The following is a 21657-nucleotide window of genomic DNA, read 5'->3' on the forward strand; positions in this document are numbered from 1 at the left end:
AGACTATAAGCCGCGACTTTTTCCTCACGCTTTGAACCCTGTGGCTTATTTATAGAATTTTACTGGATAACGGCCACCGGGGGGCGCTCTCTAGCTGTAAACGTAAAAGTGAGACAGACGTGGGGAAAGATTATGCTCTGAAGAATTCACTAGTTTTGATTTTGAATGGTAATTTTGCACATCGTGCAACAGCCTCATCATGGAAAACACAGGAAGAAGGAAATAGAGCCACTGCACGTAAGTTTGACCATTAAAGAAGGAAATAGAGCCACTGCACGTAAGTTTGACCATTAAAGAAGGAAATGGAGCCACTGCACGTAAGTTTGACCATTAAAGAAGGAAATAGAGCAACTGCACGAAAGTTTGACCATTAAAGAAGGAAATAGAGCCACTGCACGTGAGCTCGGCATCAATGAATCCAACTTGGTCAATGTAAAAAGACGACAAAAGTTTTCAGAGGGAATAAAAGCAGATGGCCCATGTTGGTGCAGTTTTATTTTCTAAACCTGCAGGTGTGTTCATCTCGTGTTGATGTCGTGTCAGTGCCAATTTTCAGGCACAGTTTAAAAAAAAACGTGTCCGTGTACTGTCTTTCTGTGTAAATATCTCACGTTACGATATGAAAACCTGCAGCTTATATTCAGGTGTGGCTTATATATGTGCAAAATTTCTTTTTCTTTTCAAATTTAGCTGGTGCGGCTTATTGAGGTGCGCTCTATAGTCAGAAATTTACGGTACATATTTCCCTCGACTTAAACATCACTGGTTGACCGGTCGGATCCACTGCCCCACAGGTTGTCGGTGCGATCCCAGGTCCCACAGATTAATACTGTTGTTATGTCCTTGGGCAAGACACTTAACCCCTCTATAAATGTGTGTGTGAGCGGTGCCTTTATGTAAAACGCTGAGTGACTTGAAGGTGGAAAAAGCGCTGTATAAAAATGTGACTATGGATCAAAGCCAATGACAGTAGCTTTTATGAAGTTTGCATTAGTAAGAATTAGTGCTGTCAAAAGAAGCAATACATACAGATAATACTGATCAATACTAACACTCGTAGCAAAACTAGATACTCATTTGAGCAGGTTCTGATTCTGGGAAAACTGACTAATTGGACCTTTACTCCTTGGTTTAGATCAGAAGTAGAATAACAGCACATGGTCATATTAAAGAGCTCATATCACGCTATTTTATGATCTATTTTATAATGTTTCCTCCTCAAAAACAGATCTGGAGTTGTGTTTTGTTTCATTCACGCACGTTTAACACACAGACCAAACAAGAAAACACTCTGTTCTACATTGTGATGTCATCATGTGGTAAAACAGGAAGTGCTCCGCTGCGTTTTTAAACTCCACACACCTTCATTTCTAGAATCGTCTGGATCATTTCCGCTCTGGAATTGCCGCTTATCTCGACTGAACTGAAGGCAAAAGGAGCTGGTAACTTGAAAACTACCACTTCATGATGTCACGAGGTGGAACGGAGCAGAGTTTTTGATGAGGTAACAGCATTATAACATAACTTAAAGCTCACAAGAGTCAATTTTGCGTAGTATAGGACCTTTAAATACAGTCCCGTCACGTTGTATTGATAATTCCAGTCTAAAATATGTCACATTGTGGGATCAGTAACGAGAGACTTATCCTCGGTATCAAAATCTAGTCAGACGTTTCATTAGCGTGACAATAATAGCTTGATGTGGGATTGTAAAGCAGGGTTTAAAATGCACAGTTGATTATTTGTGATGTACTAAAAGTGGTTCAGATGTTCCTGATACTCACCACTTCCTTGTTCTTCTTGGAGTCCTTTTTCGGCAGCTGTCGGCTTTGAGATTCAGCTCTGGATATGTAGTCTGCCACCGTCACTGTCGAAACACAATCGATACGTTTGGTTTTTTGTTCTTTTTTCAAGGGGTAAAACGTTTAAATCTGAGGCATATAAACACCAAATGTCATTCTTAGAGGTGGAGCGATATGTCAACACGTCTGATTTGATCGTGGACGGGAGACCGCTGGAAATATCAAGTGCCACAGGGGGGCGCTAGTGGTGAAAGTGGTTGTTGTGTGCTTAAGCAAGGCACTTCACCCACATTTCCTTGCGTAAAAGTGGTGTGTGTGTGTGTTTGTTGGTGGAACAGATGGGACGATAAGCAATAATATCGTTTATCGTGATAAAAAGCATCGACAATACAATACATCGTGAAAATCGCCAACCAAGATAATCGCCTTTATGTCACCAGAAAGTGCTAAAAAAACCTACTCTTTTCTTGTTTTCACTTATGACAAAGTACAATACTATAACAATATGGAACTTATTCATATTATTAAAATTAAAATTATTCATATTCAGAGCATTTTTAAACTGTCTGCAGCTTTGGTAATTATCGTTAATCGCAATTATTTTGGCCATAATAATCGTGACACCAAATTTTAACATCGTTCCATGTCTATAGTTGGTGATGGTTGGAAAGGATGATGTCACAGTTTGGCAGACACGCTTCAGAGACAGAGAGAGAGAGAGTGAGACACAGAGAGAGACAGAGAGACAGAGAGAGAGAGAGAGATAGACAGAGAGAGAGACAGAGAGAGAGAGAGAGACAGAGAGACACAGAGAGAGAGATAGACAGAGAGACACAGAGAGATAGACAGAGAGAGAGACAGAGAGACACAGAGAGAGAGACAGAGAGATAGACGGAGAGAGAGACAGAGAGATAGACGGAGAGAGACAGAGAGAGAGAGAGACAGAGAGATAGACATAGAGAGACAGAGAGAAAGACAGAGAGAGGCAGAGAGAGAGACAGAGAGAGAGAGAAAGAGAGAGAGAGAGGCAGAGAGACACAGAGAGAGAGAGACAGACAGAGAGAGAGACAGAGAGAGAGAGATAAACAGAGACAGACAGAGAGAGAGAGACAGACAGAGAGAGAGATAAACAGAGAGAGAGACAGAGACACAGAAAGAGAGAGACAGAGAGAGAGAGAGACAGAAAGACAGAGACAGAGAGACACAGAGAGAGAGAGTTGGTGATGGTTGGAAAGGCTGATGCCGCAGTTTGGCAGCCACGCTTCAGTCAGTCTGTCCCAGGGCAGCTGTGGCTACAATAGCGGCTCACAATCACAGAGCTGTTTATTTTTGTGGCAGCGTGTCGTCACATGGATCAGATCAGGGTTATATTTTTGTCGTCATATCGCTCCGGCCCTAATCACAAATTTCAAATAAAACTCCGAAACATTGAGCAGATCAGTGTCAAGCAGTTCCCGTCTGTTCTCCGTCAGATGAACACTTAGATATTATTGTAATTCACACACAGGTTAGAAAAAAGCACTCATTAAAGCGGGTTAACAGTTGGGTTTAGTATGTTTATGCACACGGCTTTGTTCCGGGGCGTTACCATGGTTACCTGGCTGCCTCTCCTCCGGGTAACGCACACGGCGACGGCGACTGCGGTTACGGCGCTGAGGTTTGGCTTCGGACTCATCTGGAGATTTTACCAGAATCAAAACTATCACTTTGTGCTTTTGAATGTGGCTCTGTGTTTGTAAAATGTTATTTATACACGGTCAAAAAAATAAAAAATAAAATAAAATAAGTGACTTTAAATGAGAGAAAAAAACAAAGTGCTGAGTTACTATTGTTCTGTTGGAAGAGCAAACTATTATACTACAGATGTACACTTAACTTAAAGGTGCACTAAGGAACTTTTCTGGTTGGGGGGGTCCACCATCTGCTTGTCTTCATTTACTTAGACTGAAATATCCCACGGTATAGCATTAAACTTGCCCGTAATTGATTAAATCAGACAGTGAGATAGATAGAGATAGACAGAGACAGAGAGAGAGACAGAGAGAGAGACAGAGAGAGAGAGACAGAGAGAGAGACAGAGAGAGAGAGACAGAGAGAGAGACAGAGAAAGACAGAGAGAGCGACAGAGAGAGCGACAGAGAGATAGAGACAGACAGAGAGAGAGACAGAGAGAGAGATAGAGAGACAGGCAGAAAGACGGATGGTTGGACAGACAGAGATAAACAGAGTGATAGACAGAGAGACAGGGAGATGGACAGAGAGAAATAGACAGAGAGATAGAGAGAAACAGAGAGATAAAGGGAGACAGAGAGATAGACAGAGATAGAGACAGACAGAGAGATAGACAGAGAGACAGAGATTAAAGGGAGAGATAGAGAGAGATACAGAGACAGAAAGACGGACGGATGGATAGACAGAGAGACAAACAGAGCGATAGAAAGAGACAGAGACATAGAGAGACAGAGAGATAAAGAGAGACAGAGACAGAGAGATAGACAGACAGAGATAGAGAGAGATAGAGACAGACAGACGGACGGATAGACAGACAGAGCAATAGAGAGACAGGGAGAGATGGACAGAGATATAGACAGAGAGACAGAGCGATAGCGAGAGATAGACAAAGACATTGAGATAGACAGATAGATAAGTAGACAGACAGATAAATGGACAGATCGATAAATGGATAGATCATTGTTTTTCATAGCTAAAAAGTACTTTGAAAAGTGCATTCCTACGTGGGGGTCACCTCTCCACAGATCTGACAAATCTGAAACTTGGCCTGGTGGTGTCACAATAGAGTCTCCATGGAGAAGAACACATTTAATACTGTAGTGTGGAACATTCCAGGCAAACAATAACATCACAAGAAATCACAAGCAGGCGGCGTACACTCCACCTGCACGTTTCAAGACTGGTGGCTCGATCCGTGCTCCAACTGTTTTTGTGTCATTGGGCAAGACAAATCGCCCACCTTGGATTTCACTTGGCTGTTTATGGATTTCAGAGGGACCGATACAAAATTTGAAACATTTTACATGGATTGTGGCATAAATTAGTTTCAATATTATCATTTATCGTCTATATTTTATTCAGCAATACACCCTCAAAATGCGTTATTGTGACAGGCCTATTAATTATTATTATTATTATATTTTTAAATCAGAGATCAACTCAAAAGCTGTTGTTTTCTGTACATAACTCGACTTTGCCCGTGCACGCCCTTTAGATTCTCAGTTCTCAATTCCACGTCTTATCATTTCTCTGTTCTCTGTTCCTTAAAAACGTACCAATTCCATTCTCGCTGACAGATGCGTTGTCGGACTCGCTCATCCCGTCCATGAGCGTGGCGTCCTCGTCGGTCCTGCGTCTCCGGGAGCGGCGGCGGCGGTTGGCGGACAGGTTGGAATCGCTGGCGTCGGTGTCGGCTGTCTGGTCGGTCTCAGTGTTGGCTTCCATAGAGCCGTACGCGTGGTTAGCGTCATGGTCTCGGTAGCCTAAAAAACGTCAGAAAATAGTAAATAAGTGAAAAGATTAGAGCTTCAAGATGAATCGAAATCACAAATAGCAAATAGGCTGCAAAGTCTCCTGTCTTATTCTGCATAAAAACTGTTTACCCTGTAGTTTAAATCTGCACAAACATGTTCTGAAATGTGGTTTTGGTATGACTTTTTCAGTTCATACTTCAGTTTTTTGTCAATTCTTCTGGACAAGTTGTGAACTTTGAACACAGTCCTGTAATTAAAACATAAATCGCTAATCTAATCTCAATGCTTGTCAAAAAAAAATCACAAATATATTTTTTTCTTCAAATCGTTCAGCCCTAGAAATATATTGCTCAGTAACTAACAGTAACTTTGTCCCAATTTGATTTATTTTGCCTTATAAAGCTTCGCTGTTGAATCCTACAGAAATAAATGAATGATAAATGAATAAATGTTGGATCTTGTTGTTCATATTACACATTAACTACATGGATAATCGAAAAAAAGGACAAAAATACACACTATAATATTGTGTACTTGCATTGTTGTCATGTTTAGCATCCATTTATACATTTTGCCATGGATACTTTTTACTTTTCACTACATTTGAGAGCAGTATCTGTACTTTCTACTCCGCTACATTTTATTTTTGAACAGGATTGAAAAGTAAAAGTATTTTTTATTATTGTTTGAGACCTATTGAAAAGGTTGAGGGTTTATTTTTAACACATTCATAATTTTTTGAGCAAAACAAAAATCTAAAAATAAAAACAGCAAGAAAAATTATCATTTAAATAGTTTCGGTTGAACAAAATTCAGCACAAATCTTATGAAAATCGAAACATTTGAAGCTGTGTTAGAACTCAAAATCTGTGAAAAATTATTTTACTTTTAAAGCTTTAAGTACATTTGTAAACTTTAATACTTTTACTTCAGTAGATTTTTTCATGTGATACTTCTAATTGAGTGTTTTTTTGCCCTGTTATCTATACTTTTACCCAACTAGAATTTTCCTTTGATACTTTTACTTTAAACTGAGTATTTTTTGGCCTGGTATCTGTACTTTTACTTAATAAAACTCCAGTCTCCAGTCTATACTGTTGTAAACCTGACAGTACCAGATGTGTTACTGTATCCTCCTCGTCCTCTGCCCCTCCCTCCAGGTCCTCCTCTCCCTCGGCCCGGTCCAGGCCTCCTGCGACTGTCCCTCTGTGGACGTGGGCCCCTCTCCCGCTCCCTGTTCAGAAAGAAAACATTCATTAAAACTTACACACAGCCGTAAACATTCTCCAGCCTTCAGTCGCCATATTTCAACCTTTACTTGGTTCAGAACGTGTACAATTTTACAACAGAAATAATCGTTGACCAGTCGACTACTAAATAATCATTTGTGAGTAACATAGCAACCGAAGGGCCAATCAGGAGCGAGGCTGTTGAAAGTAACGCCTCTTCCCGCTCACACCGTTGGTTTAGCAGGGAGCGTGCGCTTAGCGACACTGTCAATCAAACCTGTTGCTAACGCTAAGCAGGAGCGACGTCAAGGGAAGAAGGAGCCCGATTTGTCTGTTTTTAATGTTTATATCTTTGATTTACAGACACAATATTGAAATAAAAACGCCAGGATCAACATTTTAAAACCAAAGCGACGGACCTGGCGGCAGCGGTTACAGAGAGAGGGGTGACGATTTTTCAATGTAAAGTGAATTGGAGCCAGAATGGAGCTGGAAATGAGCCCATGATCACTTCCTATTTAGAACGTGACGGCTAGCAGGTTAGCTATGTCCGTTTATATATATATACAGTCTACGGTCCTATCCCTGGTGTACATGTATTTAGCACAATAGTTTTCTCCAGTCACAGACCTGTCCTGATCCTCTCCAGCTAGGGACCAGTCGCTGAGTTCATCTTTGCGTTCTGAATCGGTCTCTGAGGCGTTGGACTGCTCCGAGTTCGTGCCTATAACAAACAAACAAATAAACAAACACACTGCATAAGAGGAACGGGAGTACGTAGACATAGGGCTGTCACGATAACAAATTCTGAAGTGTGATATTTTGTTAAAGAAAATATAGACGATAAAGGATAATATTGAAACTAATTTATGCCACAATAACCCTGAAGTAGAATTATCCTCAAAAAAGAATTCTAAATGTACGATATGGCTAAAAAACAAACAGAAATACATAAATAGGAGACACTTTGGTAGTCAGTTTGTGTCTATAATGGGTCATAAAAGTTATTTATTCAACCCTCCACAGATCAAATCTAATCTAAAAATATAACAGGAAAAATAACAAAAACTTTCTGACTAGTACTAAGAAAATATTGTTCCATTCAACATATATTGAACGCTAAATCAATATAGTATTTATTTTGTCCTATCACAATAATGTGTCCTACCACAACTCTGCAGATGACACTCAGATCTATGTCTCACTGCAGCAGGTGAATATGGACCAGTGGATTCACTCACTGCATCAACAGATCAGTGTGTGGAGGAAAAACAACTTTCTCCACATAAACTCAGACAAGACTCAAGTCAGAGTCTTTGGCCCACAGAAACAAAGAGAAAGTGTCAGCATCACCTCCAGTCTCTCTAAAACCTTCAAATCAGGCGAGAAATCTGGAGGTAATAATGGACTCAGACTTGAACTTTAACAGCCACATCAAATCAGTAACATCTGCAGCTTTTTATCATCTAAAAAACATGTCAAAAATCTAAATCTAAAAGGTAAACTGTCAAAACCAGACTTAGAGAGACTTGTCCTGCATTTGTGTCCAGTAGATTAGACGACTGTAACGTCCTGCTCACTGGACTCTCCAAACGAGCCTTAACACAGAACAGAACATCCAGAACATCCAGAACATCCAGAACATCCAGAACATCCAGAACACTGCTGCTCGGGTCAGGACTAGAACCAGGAAGTACTTCACACATAAGTCCTGTGCTCAGGTCTCTGCACTGGCTCCTGTAGCTCAGAGAATAGACTTTAAAGCAGCTCTGCTTGTGTAAGTCTCTCCATGGCCTAGGTCCAAAGTACATCTCTGAAATGTTAGTGTCATATGAACCATCTCACACTCTGAGGACTTCAGGGACCGGCCTCCTGCTGGTGCCCAGAGTCAGGACTAAACATGGGGAATCAGCGTTTAAGTTTTATGCAGCTAAAACTTGGAACATTCTTCCTGAAGATGTGAGACAGACCTCTACTTTGACAATGTTTAAATCCAGACTCAAAACTGTTCTGCTCAGCTGTGCATACGACTGAAAGGTTTTTATCCTGCACTCTTCTGTTTTAATGTAAATTTTATGATGATTATTTGTGATTATTTATGTTTTATTTGTGTGATTTTAATGTCGTTCTTATTCTGTAAAGCACTTTGAATTGTGCTGTACAAATAAACTTTTGCCATTGTGACAGGTCTACGTGGACAATTTAAATTCACCTTCCAAAACGAACAAACACTTTGGGGGAGCAGTGTTTAAGGTAGTGCTGTTCGAGTCATATTTTGGTACGGGACGCATTATTCATTCACTCCTCAGTCTCATTCGGAGGTGGTGCTAACGTCTGTGGTCATACTTGCCCTGGGACAGACTGACCACCTGCTCAGACTACACACGGCGAGCAGAGGTCAAACTGGACGCTACAGCCCTCTGAATGCTTATTTTCTTAAACCTATTCTGCAAAATCGACTTTTCAGAGCTTTTAACCATGTTGTAGTTGTTTCCTCTTCACATTTACCCTCTCGAAGTACAATTTGGAGTGATTCGTGCATGTTTGAGCATCTTTAATCCATCGAAACGGCTTGGATGAGCAGCAGAACACCTTCACTCAAACAACTTTTTATCGAAATTTGACAGATTTGACTTTTTATCCAGGTTGACAGATTTCATATTTTTCTTTTATTATGGATGATACCTGGACGACTGAGGGATTACACAGACGTAATCTTTAATCGCTTATTTTCAAGACGCCGTTTTGCCAATCTATCCCCGTTTTCACCTCCACCAGCACACGCCCACCGCTCTGTACCAACTTTGTTCTTCAATTTAATGTCTTAACCAATGATTCACGTAGGATTTGGCAACACTGCGTAGTCATTTTGGTACTCGATAATGCGACGCGCAGCTATCCATAGGAGCGGCCGACAGCTACGCGTCTTTGTTGTGACGACGTTCACGGTGACGTCAGCTCCTGTTGGACGCTGCAGTTTTCTAACGCAGATGCAACGCGTGTAGGCTCGGGGTTTGACTGCGACCACGGTAAGTAAAGTACGATTACGACGGGCAGCATCAGAAGGCTGGTTCTTATTGGAGCCTGGGGTGTGAATAAAACAAACAACTAATATTGAAATTTTAAAGCAAAAATGTATTGAAATGTAAAAAAATGATAAATAACCAAGACAGTAATACAGTGAATGTGTATTGTTGGTAGGTGCACTAGTTCAACATCCGTGGTATGATTTCAATGCCCGAGTTCAAAAAAAAGAAAATTATACAAATAGATTCCAAGGGGGAAAAAAAAAAATCAGCAGTAGGAGGAGTCAGTTTGTTTGTCCTACCGCATATCTGGGTAGCTCGCCATTTCTTGTTGTAGTCCAGGCAAAAAAACCCGTGACCGTTGAGAAGTGGAGAGTTCGGAATAAGAAAATGTTTTAGTGCGGAAATCCCGTTTTGTCCAAGACGCCGACCTGAGCACGTCACAGCGAGGAGCGAAAGAGGGGACTTAAACTTAAAGGCAGAGCGGCCTGCAGCAACAGGAAGTGGCGTCCTCGATAAAAGACTTAGGACGTGCGGGTTACACACAGACGTGGCGGACTTGTTTCTTATATTAAGTCATTTTAGATGAATGTTGCGATTTAAAATGTGCAAATTCTAACAAAATGATCCACGATGTCATAAATTATATCCATATCTCGGTGTATGCTCATCTTGTGTCTCTAAAAGCTGCTCACATTTTATATTTAACGTTAGAAAAACACGTATAAAAACCTGCCCCATTACCCCACGTGCGCAGATGTGTACTGACCGTATCCAGTGCTGTAGCTGTGCCCCCTGCCCCTGCGGCCCCTCACGTTGTAGGGGCGGTTGGTACCAGAAGAGCCGGCGCTGCCCTCTGCGTTATAGGCTCCCCTGTCTGAAGACGAGCGGTGGCCCTGGGTGATCTGACGCAACTGCTCGTCAATCTGCAGCCTCTCCATGCGAAGCTGCTCCACCTCCTTCAACGAGACAAAAGAAACAGAGCAAAGTGAGCTCCGGGAGGGACAGAAGCAAAACAGAACAAAGGTAACGCTTTCTGTCATAATATTAGTACGACGAAAATATCACCTTTTAGTGTTAGAGGGTTAATTATTTTGAGAAAAACATTCACAATGTCTCGATCGGCATTCGATTAGTGACCAGCTTTATAATATCAAACTGTCAGAATGATAATAAGATAAGGTTAATGTGATATAAACAGAGATAAGAGAGGTATTTTTTTCAGATTTAGACTCAGATTGTAGTGAAATGCCTCCTCTTTGTTGTTAAAATGTATTTCTAACTTCAAACTATTATATTGTAACTGTATTAACTTGATTACATCTACTGTCTGCATCGATGGATAACTTGTCTGCACCTCCTGCTACTACTACTACTGCATTTTTATCAGTCGCAAACCCTAAAGTAACATTGGCGGTTGTTAGCAGACTAGCCCATACTTGTTTAGAACATTTTTAGAAACTGAACATAAGGAATAATAACTTTAACGCAAGGAATAGTTAACGAAAGTGAGGAAGAGTTCAATCATTTCAGTTATAATAAGACAAAAATGTAAAAACTCCAGCCTAATTTTGGACTTAATAAAGAAAAATCATGAATAAAATCAGGTTTATTTAACATAGAGACGGTGTAATCTCTCATTTGTCAAAGGGTGGAACGGTGGGCGTCTGTTTTTGCAATCAAGACATTTCAGCTCCGATCCAGTTTTAATTTTCAGCCATTTTGAAAACCTCTACACTTATATAAATAAATATTCTTTTTAAAAACAGTGCATTTTTGTCAGATAGAGGCCCTTCAGTATAATCACTATATCGACTCATCTTTCATTACATAAAACTTGGAATTTTGAGCCTCAATATTTATCCTGTGTACTTTTTCTTTGCAAAAATGGGGAGGTTTTTGGGGTATTTTTATTATAATATGATAAGATTTGAGCTGTCGACTGGTGAATAAGTCCCTTTTATCACAAATTATTGGTTCATTCTGCTGTTTTTTTGTTGCAGCGCACGTCTTTTAATGAAACAGTCGCTTTAAAATGGTTCACTGGGATCATCTTGCATTATTTAAATCCTAATTAGTAGTTTCAATATTATCGTTTATCCTGATATTTCTCTTTAGTGACATATTCAGCTGCAAAATTTGGTATCGTGACAGGTCTAAGAAGACGGAGAACCTTGGTGTTGCTGCGATACCGATTAGCGAGTGAGTTAACGTCGTGTAATCGATGCTTTTGTGACGTACTGCGCAGCTCTGATACTAGCAAACCGTGTTCTTGTGCTCAGATTTTTTAAACAAAATTGAGTTACGCCTCTTTAATCGTTTCATATGGACATCCCTAATCACAAAATGCAGGTGCTGGGAGAAAACCTGAGTCTGCGTTCCCTCATCATACACGTGTCCTGCACTCGCTGAGAGCTTCCTGCTTTTTAAACTGACGTGCGCTAGGCTGAGCTGAGAAAACACCTCAATCTGCCTCAGCTCTTCCTCAAGGTGCTGTCCCTCTGTGAGAATCTCCATCAACTCCTACACAAAGCAAAAAAAACGCACACAGCCATAAGCACGCACAACACTGCACGACACCACAACATGCGAACAAGACAAGAGGAAAACGTGGCATTAGAGGTGGGAGACGTGTTTAACCAATTTATAATATCGTAATAATCGTTTTGGAGATGTGTAAAGTGTAAAGTGTATCGTGATCAATGTTATAATGTTGTTTCCTCGTCACAAACAGACCTGGAGTTGTGTTTTTGTGTTTCATTCGCACATGTTTAACGCACAAACTCTGCATATTCGGTCGGAGTTCTTCTCTCAAACTGAAAAAACGCTCCGTTCCACCTTGTGATGTCATCGTGTGGCGATACAGGAAGTGCTCCGCTGTGTTTTTAAACTCCACACGCCTTCATTTCTAAAATCATGTGGATCGTTTCAGGACTGGAATCGCTAATCTCTACTGAACAAAAAGGTAAAATGCAGCTGTTAACTTGAAAACTACCACGTCATGACATCACAAGGTGGAATAGAGTGTTTTGAGGTTTGGAGATGTAACAGACTAATAATAAAGTGTGACTCAAACATGTGAATGAAACAAAACACAACTCCACGTCTGTTTTTCAGGAGGTAACAACATTAGAACATGACTTAAACCTCACAAGATTCAATTTTGTGTCATAAAACCTTTAAAATACAGCAAAAATGTAATTAACATTCAGCATAATATTTCACATACTGGCATTACTTTTGTGGTTAATTCTACTGTCTTTCACTAAAGTACAGTTAACATAATTATATTTAACACTTCACTTAAAATCTTGCCGAGTTCTTTCTAGTTTTAATTTGGGCAAAGTTTATAATTTTACTTCCTGGTTGGACACGGGCAGCAATTATACAACTGTTACCTAGCAACAGTCCAATCAGGTTAGTTTGGTTTCCCCGTATTTTAAATGTATTAAAATTTTCTAGTCCAACGTTTAGTTTAGTAATATTAGTAGTTAGTCTAAAAAAGAAGGGCCAAATGTGTATAAATACACGGTGGTTATGATTAGATAAATAAAACAAATAACAAAACTCCCTTATTTTGTTAAATAAATGTTTAACTGACACATGGAATTTTCTGTGTTGATGACATAAGTAAATGTAGCTCAGTTTAAGAACTCACAACTATTTCCTCTATTTTTGCACTTTTTCTGACTTTTTTACCAGAAATTTTCACTCCTCTGATGTAAAACTCTGCTAAATATTTGCTACAATTATCCCACCAAACTAAATAATAGAAAAACATCAGAAAGCTAAAAAATATTAGAAAAAATTATTAGAAAAATTTAAAGAAAAACACACAAATAAATAAATAAATAAATATATAATAATAATTAAAAATAATAATAATATATCTATATATCTATAAGTAAAATATAAAAAAAAAAATACATAAAATAAAATAAAAAATAATAAATAAAGAAGAAGAGAAAAGAAAGCATCCTATGAATTTTAAGCACATCAGGGCATCTTCAGTCTCTTGTGGATACTGCACTTAAACATTTATAAAACAATGCGTGTGTTTAAAATATCCTATTTGTGAAATTATATTTTAATTTGCAAGATTATTCTCGAGCAGTTTAGTACAGCACTAGTGATTGTTAGTAAAGTTCAAGCACTTAATTTTCCACACACTTTCAGTTTAAATTGTGAATATATCAACCCTTCATCCACACATTTAACTCAATGACTGGAGGACGTCATGCTTTTTCTTACCACTGCACAGACTGAGCACAGGCCGAGACACATGCCCCGTATCCCTGAGTAAAAGTACATACTGGAGCGCTTACATTGAGGTAGGAGATGTGGTACTCCAGTAACACCTGCACGTTCCCAATGCTCTCCTTTGTGCCCACGAAGATGAACGGGACCATCCCCTGTGTCGCCAACAACAACAAGAAAACACCATAAGCAAAATCATATCAGACAACGGCTAAAGGAGGACGATAGAATAGTGAAAAAGGGAGGAGATTTTAGAAAAGAATCCAGTTATTTCTACACATGAGCAGTGATTTATCGAGGTGTAAACTACAAAATATACTGGATATTGTTATTTTGCAGATTTAGCAAATGTGTCAATTCAAACAGTGATTTCAAATAGATTACGAGATATTGTTCAGTCCTGTATCTTTGTATGTAAAATGATAGTATAGTATGAGACAGTGGTTCCCAAACGCTTTGTTTCCCCTGAGACTTTTGATGACTGTCACGTTCCCCCTGCTGCGACGCACTTTGAGATAATGTCTGTTGACTCTGAACACATTATATTACACAATAGTTGGAATATTTGTAATTATTTCATTGTCTCCCTGACTATCTCCCTGCTGCCTCGGAGCGTATATCTCCAGAGGAAGCACACCGAAACTGGAGTTCACGTGTAGCAGATTGTTTCACGTTGGAAATTAAAACTCTGGATTTACGCACAAGGAACAAGGAATGCAGAGATTTTGGATGACAGATCCAAACTACTGGGGAATATTTCTAAGTTTTCTAAGGAGGACTATGCTCTGGGTGAGTTTTAATGCTCTCTTGCTCATCGTGTACATGTTTTTCTCTTTTTTATGAATGTTTTTATTCATTAGATTGATAGATTAGCACTTCTCGGGTTTAGAACACGACGTGCCGAGGTTATAACACAGGACATAGATGCAAATTCATGGTTCAGAGTAAAAACAGACCAACAATATAAACATAAGTGTGGACATAGTGTGATATGTTGTGTGTCATGCGGAAGATCAGGCCCCACATGTTAGTTTTTACTTTTTTTTACCCCAAAAATCTCTCATTCCTCCTACAACACTCCGCAGACCACAGTTTGGCAACCACAGCTGTAAGAATATGGTTTCAGCTTCATCTTATAAGCAACATTTGAAGGACTTTCTCACAATCACAAGATATAAGATTTTGTTTTCAATCGCTATGGCAACAGTCCTAATTTTTCATCATGTATTAATGTATTTTATTCTATTTTATTCTCCTATTTTACTGTTTTAGTATGATTTTAACTTGTTTTTAATTGGATTTTACTGGAAAGCACTTTGCTCTATAAATAAACGTTGATTGATTGATTGATCATTCGAAAACCCACGGACACAGTGATTTTTCTGCACTCGGATTCATTTTATTGGCGGTTCACATTTGTACTTGCTTCTTTTGTCGTGTAGTAAACTTACTTCCTGTCGCGGCTGCTTGTTGTCGTTGTCTCCTTCGATCCGGACTCTCACCACTCCAGATTTATCCACAATCTCCTGGATCACCTTCCCATTTTTACCAATGACTTTCCCTTAAAACACAGAAAATGAAAAACAGTAAACTCCCATCCATTTTCTCCTGCTTCGTACGGGACCGGGTCACATTTGACTCGGAGCAGGGACACTCAGACGTCCCTTTTACACGCACACTCCCTCCAGCTTTGATACTCACGGTCGGAATTCTAAATATGAAACTAAGCTCCAAATTTGCCGCTATAACTGCTCTGGTGTCGATGAGCTTCATTTGACTGAAGCTGAACGCTGTGGGTGACGTCGCACTCACTTAGTCCACTTCTTTATACAGTCTACAGATGAGACACATCGTCCCTCCAGCGTGTCCTGAGTTTTCCCCGGATTATATAAACCAAATCACATCATTTTTAAGGTCTTCTTTGTACTATAGATGCTGTTCCTAATATTAATATTTGAAAGTATTTGCTATGCCAGGGCCGGGCGATATGGCAAAATCATTCATTACGATTGGTCACGATTTCCAATTAGTTCCGATGTTTCTCTTAATCAAAACAAATGATTTCAATATTGATTTCAGAAAGGCTTTTAATCAGAGCCATTAACATTAAAATATTACAAAGCTGTGTATTGAGCGATCAATATTTTTAATAACATTTTATTTTTCTAACTAAAACAATTGAAAACACATTAATATTAATTTGGACAACAAAATAACTGGATCTGAACTCAAATGTGATCCATTGCACAGCGCTATGGCATCCACAATCTTTACACAGCTACTGTCTCTGTGCTCATCTTTCAACGCTTGTTTTGTATTCCTGCAAAGCGTTACTGAACCGTCATGATTTTTTATTAGACTGTAGGTTTTTCTATTTAAAAACTTTTTTTTTTTTTTCAGTTTTCTGAACCTAAAACAATTCAGTCTTTTAAACATTGCCATTTATCAAACAAATAGCCCCAATGTCTTTGTCTAAAGTCTCAACTCTGAGCTCCAAACCTGATGTTTTTACTGACAGAGGCTTGGCTCCCTCCTGCCCGTCTTGTCACTATGGGGAGCAGAGCCTTCAGCTGCTCTGCTCCCCAGCTCTGGAACTCCCTCCCCCATGACCTCCGCAACACACACTCACTCCCACACTTCAAATCTAAACTCAAAACTCATCTGTTTAAAAAGGCCTTCTCACCCTGACCACTCTGACCATAACTGCTCTGTCTTTTAATCTATATTTGTTTTTAAATGTATTTTTAATCATTTTACATTGTTCAGTTTGTATTGTGTATAAATGTATGTACGGCGATCTTGAGAGCCTTGAAAGGCGCCTAACAAATAAAATGTATTATTATTATTATAAATATCTCCATTAAAAAGACCCAAGCTGATCATCCAGTTTATTGTATTGTGTGTGTTTTGTTTTTTTGTTTTGCCCATTTTTATGTTTTCAACTGTTTGAATGGCTCTTATAAATAAAATGTATTATTATTATTATTATTATTGTCATTATCATTATTATTATTTATTTGTTATTATTATTATTTTTTATTATTATTAATCAGCCCCATGGTACGCACTGTTGTTCTGCAAAACACCTTTGTCTTCCCATTCACTTTTAAATACTTTTCTGGCACTAAACTCAAATCAAGGCCGCTGGAATAGTTGGTAGTGTCACTATTGTGCGTGTGTTTTGTACTTATGCACCTTCTGAAGCACTTGAGTCTCTTTGTGTAGTTCTTACCAACGAGGTTCCTTGGCACTTGCACAGAGTCCTCCACAAACTCTAAGAATCCCCTGGCCTTCTTCACCGCCTCCGCAGTCTGAAAGAAAACAGTGTTCACTCACTAAGTATCTTCCACTAAGAACTGAAACGTGTCAAACCGGTGAATAGTCTGTGCTTGAAAGTCTGTGTCTTTGTCAATGTCTGCTGCGAAAAGAAGTGAACTTGCAATCGCTTATTTTGCTCCACAAATATTTTATCAATATTAGATTTTTGCCAGTAAAGCTACGACATAATGTAATGATCTGATATTCTGAGTTTAGTTCAGAGTTGAATCCTTTTGTTGTTCTTGTATCTGTTGATGTGAAGGTTTTATCGGTCAGTTCCTGGTCTGTTTTGGAGACTGGCTTTAGTGAGTTGAGACGGCTGTTGTTTTGCTTGTTTTGGCGTGGGTTACATCCTACAGTCGACTTTATGTTCAGGAAATAAACAACCAGATGAAATTTGGTGTGTTTTCTTACATCAGAACGCTACGATACATTTAAGTTTCCATTGTGACACTTTTCTCTTTGGTAATTAATATTCAGAACACTATTGTTTAGGGACCACATACGAATAGCTAAGTGGTTACTGTTTATTCAAGTAGGAGGTAAGTCCAATAATATCCAAAAAAAACAGTTTGTTACGGACCTTTTTTTTCCCTGTATTTGGCCTGCCAGTCGATGAGCCCTCCACCGCAGCAACTTTTGAGTTATTTATATTTTACTTTTGTATTATCCAGTTGTTTACTTTGCACACCTTTTGCAATAATCCTTGTAACACTAAATCTAACTCATCGTTTTAACCACCTCTCCACACTCCTGTTTTCGTTCTATGCCCAATTTTTACATCATTTCGTTACGTGCCACCACCTCTGAACAAAGTGTTTCGCACCATTACTGAAAAAAGCAATCGCTCAATGCAGCCTTACAGAATAAAACATTATTAAGTACTTTACAAATACTAACAAAGATTTAATTAGGCACCGAGCGATACTGAAAAATCTGCTGGATCGTGTCTGTCCAAATGTCACTCCAGTCGAGATCCAGATTGAGCAAATAAATCGATGTAATAAGAGTATTTACTAGTTTTAGTCGCCCACAGAAAGTCTCATAATGTTTGAACTTTTATTAGTACAAAGCTGTTCTGTAGTTACTTGAACGAGAAATAACGGCCACATAACACGTTTAGATCAGTTCTGTCTCATGTAATTTTCGTGTAAAAAAAGAAGTAGATGCTGTTTTCAGTCTCTGCGCTGGTATCACTTAATATCAGGCATCAGTTGATACTTAAAACTACAGTATCGAAATCAGTATTGGAACTGGAAAAGCTGGATCAGTGCGTCCTTAGATTTAATTAAGTGTTTAGTATGTCTATTACTACTATTTTTTATGTTGTAAATTTTGTGATATTTTATTCTTGTATGTATTGTGAAGCGACTTTGAGTATCTTGAAAAGCGCTATATAAATAAAATGTATTATTATTATTATTATTACTACTAGTCAGACCCCGAAACTTAAGTGTTAACGGATATTCAAATTGAAGAGGGTATTTACTGTATCCCTTTCGAGCAGATCAGGGATGTCTGAAAGGCAATGTTGGGTTTTTTTATTGTTATATTAGAGACAATAAAAACAATAAAAGACATTAGACATCAAGGTTTGAAAGGGGTGACATTAAAAAAAGCATCTGTTCTTCTTATATGGGAGTGCGTGTGTGAGTCTGCGAGTGTGTGTGTGGGTAGGCAAGTTTAAGTGTAAGTAATAAAAAATAAAAAAATTACTGGATTTGAGATGACAATAATATAATACAAATGGGGAGCTCAAATCAGTGTTGTAAAAATTCAGGTTTTACTTGTAATACAGCAAGTTCTAGGGTCGAGTGACAAAAAAAAAAATGAGCAGGTTAAACATTTGTGAATTTACCTTTTGGATGTTTCATAGGAAAGTATAATGTAATTATAATATGTAAATCTGGCTCTCGGACCCCATTTGGGAGTATGACACCATCACATTTTATAATCTGAAAACCGCCAATAAGAAGGAAAGGGAAAGGGCGGAAAATTTTGAACGAAAGAGAAAAAAATGTATTAATAAATAAGTGAATGAGGTTCTGATTTGTTTCCTTTAATTTCCTGATCTTTGTGCTAATAATTATAACTATTACTGTTACTTATATTATTAAAAAGGCAGAAAACAGCAAAACAGCACATGTGTGGAGATATAAAGTCATGTAAAATGTGTTTGTATCCACGTCGCACACACCTCTCCATAGATCCTGAATGTTCCCGTCTCCTCGTCCAGCTCGATGGCGGTGACTCCGGGCACTTTCCGAGCCTGTTGGATGTTGCTGCCGTGGCTCCCGATGGCCAGTCCCATCAGATCTGGTCTCACGGTGAACTCCTCTTGGAACGAAGACACCAGCTGCCTCGAGCTCTACACAAGTTACAATACAGTAGTTAAAAAAATGTCATTTACAGACATCGGTAGATTTCAAGAACCAAACAACTCCTAATTTAATTTTGTATTTATTTTTTGATTTAATGAAGACATATACTGCTTGTGTCTGCTATATAGTTATAATCTATGACACCTGTGGATCATTACTTCATAATTTGGACATTTTAAATCACAATCATCATCTAAAATAACATTATAAAAGAAAAAAGTCCGCCCAATGGGAGCTGACGTCGCCGTAAACCTCATCACAACAAAGATCCGTGAAGTGCCAAAATGACTAATCGTACAACTGATTAAGCAAATAAAATTGGAGAACAAATTAAGTACAGAACGTTGGGCGTGTAAGGGTGAAAATGGGGGTTGATTGTCAATATGGTGTCTTGAAAATAAGGGATTAAAGATTCCTCAAGCTCTCGAGTCACTCCAAATACACCTTTGTGAGGGTAAGTGAGAAGAGGAAATGACTGTCATGTGGTTAAAAGCGCTATTGATTCTGCTTTAAGTAAATTTTGGTTCCTCTTCCCAGTTACAAGTTACAAAAGCTTTATGTTGACAATATGAAATGATTTTAATATGTCTGTGTCTTGCATCGCTCTCTCTTTTTAAAAATTCATTAAAACAGGCTGTACATTATTAAAAAGTTGTCTTTCCACATCGTCAGATATTACTCTTACAGTTACTCCTGCGTGAGTAGCAGTTTCACCAAATACACATTTATTTTCAAACAAAAAAAACAACGTCTCCAAGAACCCTCCCTCCAAAAAACCCCGCCTCCAAAGAACCCCCCCCCAAGAACCCTCCCTTCAAAGAACCCTCCCTACAAAGAACCCCCCAAGAACCCTCCGTCCAAAGAACCCTATGTCCAAAGAACCCTATCTCCATAGAAGCCCCTCTCTAAAGAAACCACTCTCCAAAGAACCCCCCCTCCAAAGATCCCAGTCTTCAAAGATCCCATCTTCAAAGAACCCACCCCAAGAATCCTCCCTCCAAAAAACCCTGCTTCCAAAGAACCCTATCTCCAAAGAACCTCCCCAAGAACCCTCCCTTCAAAAAAACCCCACCTCTAAAGAACCCCCCCCAAGAACCCTCCCTTCAAAGAACCCTATCTCCAAAGAGGCCCCCCAAGAACCCTCCCTCCAAAGAACTCTCCGTCCAAAGAACCCTATCTCCAAAGAAGCCCCTCTCTAAAAACACCCCTTCCCAAAGAACAAGGAAATCCCTCTCCAAAGATCCCCCCCGCCCCTCCAAAGAAGCTCATCTCCAAAGAACCCGGCCTCTCCAAAGAAGTCCCTCTCAAGAATCCCCCTCTCCAAAGATCCCCCTCTCCAAAGAACTCCTCTCCAGAGACCACCTGTCCACAATTGTACCCACACAGCTCTTCTCATCGTATTCTTTCACACATCTAGTACATTTTTACTCTCACTTGAATCATTCCTTGGATCACGACTTTGAACTTCTACAAAATAAAAAGCCTCAAAAAGTTTCAACCTCACTGACCTCGAGGTGTTTGGTGGCTTCCTGGTTGCGTGACATCAGCATCAGTTTGGTCCTGATGCTTCTCAAATGCATGTCACTCAGCAGAGACACACGCTTCACTGTGGTTTCGTTTGTGGACTGGAAAATGGAAAAGAAAAGAAAAATGAACGAGAAAAGTGTCTCCTGTAGAGTAATCAGTCTTTAGTAAATAGGACTACATGTTTTTAATACAGTACAGAGTTGTAGTAAACTTAAAAGGTGAAATATGCAACTTTTCTGATGGTGGTGATTGCTGCTCGTCTCCATGAAGATGTCGTTACGTTATCTTGAACCATCCAGCACTTATCTGCTCAAAATTCCTTGAAAAATGTATTTACTAACAGTGAGGAGGATCCGACTGAACTCCACAGATCTGACTTGTAACTTTGCATTGGGCATCTCCTACCCTTCTAGGTAAAACCATAACATCTCCAAGAATTATAGCTTTACTCCACTGGCACAACGGTGTTTATCGTGATTTTGATTTCCTGTTTTTGTTTTTTTCCTCCTGTTGTTCTTGAACTTTGCGTAACAACACTGTAATTTCTCCATTATGAGACAGATGAAGGTTTATTTTATCCATAGAGCTTGAAAAGTCACATATTGCACCTTTAAATCTGATGTAAGGAGCAG

At 39.1% G+C, this 21657-nt stretch overlaps 1 protein-coding gene and 1 long non-coding RNA gene across 3 annotated transcripts in view; both read right to left on the bottom strand.

Moving 5' to 3' along the window:
* The window catches only part of LOC129456214 (uncharacterized), a 508652-nt gene that overhangs the window by 401746 nt on the left and 85249 nt on the right, over positions 1-21657 (bottom strand). The window lies entirely within an intron of this gene.
* The window catches only part of fxr1 (FMR1 autosomal homolog 1), a 36678-nt gene that overhangs the window by 4516 nt on the left and 10505 nt on the right, over positions 1-21657 (bottom strand). The window contains exons 7-17 of one of the 2 annotated variants that reach the window (XM_033965767.2): positions 21007-21123; positions 19315-19485; positions 17032-17110; positions 15251-15360; positions 13868-13954; positions 10312-10501; positions 7147-7240; positions 6403-6521; positions 5090-5296; positions 3400-3477; positions 1785-1867 (exon numbers count right to left, since the gene is read on the bottom strand). In XM_033965767.2, the coding sequence (XP_033821658.1) occupies positions 1785-1867; positions 3400-3477; positions 5090-5296; positions 6403-6521; positions 7147-7240; positions 10312-10501; positions 13868-13954; positions 15251-15360; positions 17032-17110; positions 19315-19485; positions 21007-21123 (1335 nt within the window). The remainder of the gene's footprint in view (positions 1-1784; positions 1868-3399; positions 3478-5089; positions 5297-6402; positions 6522-7146; positions 7241-10311; positions 10502-13867; positions 13955-15250; positions 15361-17031; positions 17111-19314; positions 19486-21006; positions 21124-21657) is intronic. The other variant, XM_033965769.2, reaches the window with a different exon arrangement.

The sequence above is a fragment of the Periophthalmus magnuspinnatus genome, chromosome 4 (assembly GCF_009829125.3).
Source record: "Periophthalmus magnuspinnatus isolate fPerMag1 chromosome 4, fPerMag1.2.pri, whole genome shotgun sequence".
Classification (NCBI taxonomy): Eukaryota; Metazoa; Chordata; class Actinopteri; order Gobiiformes; family Gobiidae; genus Periophthalmus; species Periophthalmus magnuspinnatus.